Source organism: Pararge aegeria, assembly GCF_905163445.1.
Source record: "Pararge aegeria chromosome W unlocalized genomic scaffold, ilParAegt1.1 SUPER_W_unloc_3, whole genome shotgun sequence".
Classification (NCBI taxonomy): Eukaryota; Metazoa; Arthropoda; class Insecta; order Lepidoptera; family Nymphalidae; genus Pararge; species Pararge aegeria.
The window spans coordinates 236,743-243,396 of NW_024396989.1; the positions used below are offsets into that span (position 1 = coordinate 236,743).

The 6,654-nt window shown below is 37.5% G+C and overlaps 1 protein-coding gene across 1 annotated transcript; it reads right to left on the reverse strand.

Annotated features, from left to right (window-relative positions):
• Nucleotides 1-2,037: 2,037 nt before the first annotated feature.
• LOC120636813 (uncharacterized protein K02A2.6-like) lies at nucleotides 2,038-6,051 on the reverse strand. Its single transcript, XM_039908376.1, has one exon. The coding sequence runs from the start codon at nucleotides 6,049-6,051 to the stop codon at nucleotides 2,038-2,040; it is 4,014 nt and encodes a 1,337-aa protein (XP_039764310.1).
• Nucleotides 6,052-6,654: the final 603 nt, after the last annotated feature.

Genomic DNA, 6,654 nt, shown 5'->3' on the forward strand with positions numbered 1-6,654 from the left:
AAGTTGGTTCTATTTGGTTTTAGTTTACAATGTTTTATGTTCAAGTTTTGTTTTGTGTGTTTTATAAGCGCTTGATGCATAAAACTACAGACAACCATTTTTCTATTGTTGCAGATTAGACACGAGAATCGATCGGATCGTGTCTTGATGTAGCTGGAATCAGGGACGAGAATCGATCGGATCGTGCCCTGATACAGCAAAAACACTAGAGCCAGGCACGAGAATCGATCGGATCGTGTCCTGGAACTTAAATAGAGAGAGAGAGTATGATGCCCACTGACTGCCACAAGTAAATCGATCGTCTTGTTGGCATGTCTGTAGGGTTTCCCCTGATAAATCGATCGTTCAGGGGATGAGTCGTAATGGGTTATTCGATTAATTGATCGTTCGGATCCCAAATATAATGAATACATTTATGATGAAAAACATTTATCGATCGTTGTTTTTCTTATCAAGTCGATTTATATAATGTTTATGAAGTAGTATGAATAATATTATATTTATATAATTATAAAGGTATAATAGGTCTAGAAAATAATCTTTACCTATATTATTTACTAAAATATTGATGGTTGTGGTTGTTTTGTTAGTTATATTAAACTCCAATGTATATGTAAATATATAGTAAGATGATAATGGATGTTTATAACATATTTTGGTACTCAATTGTTAAAATTATGTCAAGATTGAAACAACTGGCCAAGTTCCGATTGTTAGGATGCCTCCTGGCGACATGTGCGAGGGCGCACACGTTGTCAGGACGGTCGATTGTTAGGATTTAAATTTAAATAGCATTATAATTTCCACTTCTTTGTTATTTTTTTAATTTAATCTTATTTTTGAATGAGACGATCGGTTGTCATTCTCCGATTGGTTAACGCCGGTAGACGCATAACGGCGGGAACCAATCAAATTGCTTGGATTCTACCTGGACACTACTACAGACAACCATTTTTCTATTGTTGCAGATTAGACACGAGAATCGATCGGATCGTGTCTTGATGTAGCTGGAATCAGGGACGAGAATCGATCGGATCGTGCCCTGATACAGCAAAAACACTAGAGCCAGGCACGAGAATCGATCGGATCGTGTCCTGGAACTTAAATAGAGAGAGAGAGTATGATGCCCACTGACTGCCACAAGTAAATCGATCGTCTTGTTGGCATGTCTGTAGGGTTTCCCCTGATAAATCGATCGTTCAGGGGATGAGTCGTAATGGGTTATTCGATTAATTGATCGTTCGGATCCCAAATATAATGAATACATTTATGATGAAAAACATTTATCGATCGTTGTTTTTCTTATCAAGTCGATTTATATAATGTTTATGAAGTAGTATGAATAATATTATATTTATATAATTATAAAGGTATAATAGGTCTAGAAAATAATCTTTACCTATATTATTTACTAAAATATTGATGGTTGTGGTTGTTTTGTTAGTTATATTAAACTCCAATGTATATGTAAATATATAGTAAGATGATAATGGATGTTTATAACATATTTTGGTACTCAATTGTTAAAATTATGTCAAGATTGAAACAACTGGCCAAGTTCCGATTGTTAGGATGCCTCCTGGCGACATGTGCGAGGGCGCACACGTTGTCAGGACGGTCGATTGTTAGGATTTAAATTTAAATAGCATTATAATTTCCACTTCTTTGTTATTTTTTTAATTTAATCTTATTTTTGAACGAGACGATCGGTTGTCATTCTCCGATTGGTTAACGCCGGTAGACGCATAACGGCGGGAACCAATCAAATTGCTTGGATTCTACCTGGACGCTAGGAGTTTTGGCGGGAAATTGGGTTTTTTTCTTGGCGGGTTGGATCGTTCTTTGAGAGAGTTATGAAGTGAATTGCGAGGTTGTAAAACGATAAGTTCATATTGTCATAGTTTATAAAGTAAATTAATAAAGTGATATTTGTATGGTATGTTTATTTGCATCTTTTCGTGGCCTCATCGCTATCCTACTAAAGTTTATAATACTATTAAAAATATAACATAAAATTAAACAAATAAAGTAATCAATTTATTCATTATTTTCATTAAAACAACTGGGTCTAGAATATGGAACTTTAGAATGAACATTTCGTTTAGTTCTGATCTTCCCCCCTGACGTTTCAATTTCAGCTGATTTAGGTATTCCTAACATCTCTTCCCATTTTTCTGCACTTGGTATTTCAATAATAGGATCATTTTCTGACTCTTGCTCTGATCCGCTTCCTAAATCATTATTCTGTTCATTTTGATCAATCTTATCTTCCTCAGTCTCTGCATTACTCCTCTCATTGTTGTTTCCACCAAGTATGTCACTTGTTTTCTCTCTATTTTGTACTTTAATTATTTGATCTATATGACGCCGTAAAACTGCACCATCTTCAGTTTGTACTCTGTAATTAGATGGGCCATCTTTTTCGAAAACTTGACCAGGTAACCATTTTGGCCCGTTTGTGTAATTTCTGTACATTATTTTTTGTCCCACATTAGTTTCTCTGTTTTTCTGTTGTGCATTATTTATTATTTGACCTTCAACCTTTTTATACTGCAGGCTATCAGGGTGCAAAGAATCTAAGACCGTGCGTAGGCGTCTATTCATCAAAAGTTCCGAAGGGCTTTTATTTGTTTTAGAACACGGAGTCACCCTAAGACCTAGTAACATATTTGGAATTTTTATTTCCCATGATCCATCCATCTTCCGAAGCTTTTCCTTCACTGTCTGTACCATCCGTTCTGCCAAGCCATTAGTGGCCGGGTGATAAGGTGCGGATGTCACATGTCTAATTTTGTTAGATTCTAAAAACAATTTCATTTCTGCGGACACAAAAGAAGTTCCGTTATCTGATACCAGGGTTTCACAAATACCATGAGTAGCAAATAAGTTCCTTAAATAACGAATCACTGATGCCGAGTTAGTACTATTTGTCATTAGCACTTCAGGCCATTTAGAAAAAGCATCAACTACTATAAGAAAAGTTTTATTCATAAATGGTCCTGCAAAGTCAATATGTATTCTGGACCATGGTCTTGAAGGAACGATCCACTCGTGTGATGATCTTGGAGGCATATGCCTATTTTCTAGACACCGAGTGCAATTATTTACTAATTCATTTATATCATCGCTCAATTGTGGCCACCACACATAATTTCGGGCCAATGCTTTTGTGTGCACAATTCCATTATGCGTAGTATGCAGCATGCGTAAGATGGTTTGTCGAAGAGGTCGTGGTATGACGACACGACAACCTAATAATACACAACCATTTTGTAGAGAGAGCTCTGATCTATGTAACCAATATACTCGTAAATCACGATCGTTAACTTTGTTTGGCCATCCGCTTTGTAGAAAGTGAACAACTCGGGAGAGAGTTTGATCTTTCTTCGTTTCAGAGCATATCTCAAGCGCGGTAAAAGGGAAATCACTAAGATTTTCCGCCATCAGTAGTATTTCATAGAGAGGTTGTTCCTCTTGATCTGGTACAGGTAGCGGCCATCGACTTAAACTGTCTGCATTGCCGATTTCAGTTCCTGGTCGATAAGCAATGCTATAATCGTGCGCAGTTAATGCTATTGCGATTCTTGTCAAACGAGGTGATAAAATACATGGCATTGGCCTTTTTGGATCGAATATTCCAAGTAGGGGCTTGTGGTCGGTTATCACAGTAAAATTCCTCCCCGCTAAATAATTGTGAAACTTTTTAATGCCAAACATAATGGCAGTCGCTTCTTTGTCCAACTGTGAATACCGTCGTTCGTGGGAATTTAATGTCCTAGAACTCATTGCGATCGGTCTTTCTTGTCCGTTTTCCATCACATGCGATAGCACTGCCCCAACGCCATATTGTGAACTATCACACGTAAGAATTAGTGGTTTGTATAAATCATAATGAACTAATGTGGTTTCAAATGTAAGCAACTGTTTAGCTTTATTGAATGTATCTCGTTCCCGTTGAGTCCATTGCCATGTTTGAGACTTATCTAGTAGTCTATGTAATGGCTCAAGTATAGTTGCCTTGTGGGGTATAAACCTTTCATAAAAATTATACAGTCCTAAGAAAGCCTGTAACTCCTGGACATTCTGTGGTTCTGGCGTCTTCACTACAGCTTCTATTTTACTTGGAGCTGGGTGGATACCTTCTCCATTAATCACAAAACCTAAAAATTCTACTTTTTCTTGAGCAAATTTACATTTGCTCTTGTTAAGACGAAATCCAGCCTTTTGTATCCTGTCTAGAACAGTTTCAAGTCGTTGTTGCATTTCCAGCATTGTAGGACCACTTACAATTATATCATCAATTAAGACTGCCACTCCTTGAACTCCTGCTAGCAATGCTGTCATGAGTCTCTGGAATATTCCAGGGCAGGCTTTGACTCCAAAAGGTAACCGATGTACGGAGTAGAGACCCTTGCATGTGTTTAATGTTAACATTTTAGCAGTGCTGTCTTGAACTTTCACTTGTGTGTATGCTCTATCAAGGTCTAAGGTTGTAAAGAACTTCGCACCTGCAACTGTAGCAAATACCTCATTTGCTGTTGGCATGGGGTAGGTGTCCGACTCAGTTGCTTGGTTGACAGTACTACGGTAATCTCCACATAACCGAATGTCTCCAGACTTCTTTATTATTGGCACAACAGGTGTTGCCCATTCTGAATAAGATAAAGGCCTCAGTACACCTTCAGCCACCAAGCGATCAATTTCCTCTTCAACTCTAGCCTTGATAGCATATGGTACTGGACGAACCTTGAAAAACTTAGGTGTAGCACCAGGTTTGAGATGTATGGTCACTGGATCTCCCCTAAATGTGCCCAGTCCATCCCTGAAGATGTTGCTGTATTTTAAAATTGTCTTCTCAATGTTCACAAGATCACTGTTAGCTATAACATTGATATTCAATGCAATATTCAATGGGCCCAGCCAATCCCGTCCCAGAAGATTGGGGCCCCGACCCTTTGCTATAATAACATTTAGTGAACATTTGATGTCTCTGTATTGAGCTTGTAGTTTAGCTTGGCCAAGTAAGATTACAGGTGTATCTGTCCATGTACGTAGAGTAAGGTTCACTGGTTGAAGAGTTATATGTTGGTTCTGATGTTCTATATTCTTCCAAGTGCATTCATTTACTAATGAAAAACTTGCACCTGTGTCTACCTGCATCACAACAGGTATATTCTCCAATGATACTTCAACAACAAATGGTAATACTTTGTTTTCACAGTTAATGCTGTAAATACCATTCAAGTGTGTATCTGTGTGTTCATCATTTGTGAAATTAATATTTCTCTTTAAAGATTTCTTCTTTACCAAGCAAATCTTCTCAATATGGCCTCGCTTCTTACAGAACCGACAGGTGGCATTTATAAATCTACATTCACCACCATGACGATCACCACACCGAAAACATAGTCGTGTATTTGATCTAGTTTGTACTGCATTTATGTCCATCTCTTCCACTGAGGAGCTTTGAGTTGTTGTTGCTGCTGCACAGTTTGTACTTGTGCTGCTATTTTCTGTACCCATAGATGAATGAATCATATGGTAGTCTTTTCCTGCAGTATCTGCTGCTAACATGGCATCAATAACATCTTGATAATGCAGGTTATCTTTTTTCAAGAGTTCATATTGTAGACGACGATCTTTCATACCACACACAAGCCGGTCACGTAGCATCCGTTCTAATTCCATAAAATTACATTTTGAGCTAATTTTCCTCAACTGTGCAATATATTCTGATGCATTTTCATTAGTATTCTGGTTCCGTGTGTAGAATTTATATGACATGGAGATTTCATTTGGCTTTGGGCTATAATGTTTTGTTAAAATTGTTTCAATTTCAACAAATGTCACATCACTAGCTTTCCTTGGTGTAATCAAGGCCAAAAGAGTCTCAAAGACTTCCGCTCCACACACAGTAAAGAAATTCGCTCGTTTGGCGCCGTCTAACATGATGCCATTAGCCTCAAAACAAAACTTTAACCGGTCGATGTAATTGTCCCATACATCCGTTTTTTGATTAAATTCATTAAATTTCGCTGATTTGTGGTCCATTTTAATTAAATTTTCGCCTCGTCGCCACTATTATGTATAAATAATACGATATTGCATAGTAACACGTTTATTGAGCTAGGTAGCAAAACTTGAGTCTATACATGTGTTAATTAAACTACCCACTTGGTTTTACTTTTGTTAAGAAAAGGTAAACAAATGATGTAGATACTTATATATGACAGTTTGTAAGTGGATAAAAATCAATACAGGATTTGCGACACTAAAACGATTGCAGTAAGAAGTTTTACTAAGACCGAAAGTTTTGTTTCGATACGCGAAATCGACTACGACTGCGAGCGTGCAAATGTGCTAAGGGTAAAAAGTCTTTCCCCATCAAATAAATAAATGAAAATATCATAATAATGTACTCAAGACTCCCCAGTAAACTGGTTAAAAGTAAAAGTCTTTTAAACTATAATAAACCACATCCGAGCATGTTCACATTGAAAATGCCTGGTCTCCCCGTCCTCCCGTGTCAAACGGATGGTAACCCCTTTAGACCCTGACCTATTACCCCCATCTCTCCCATCCCCCTTAATTCTTAAATCTAGACAGATTACGAGTCTTAGAATAAGTTTCAGGCAAATCCGCGTAACTATTACG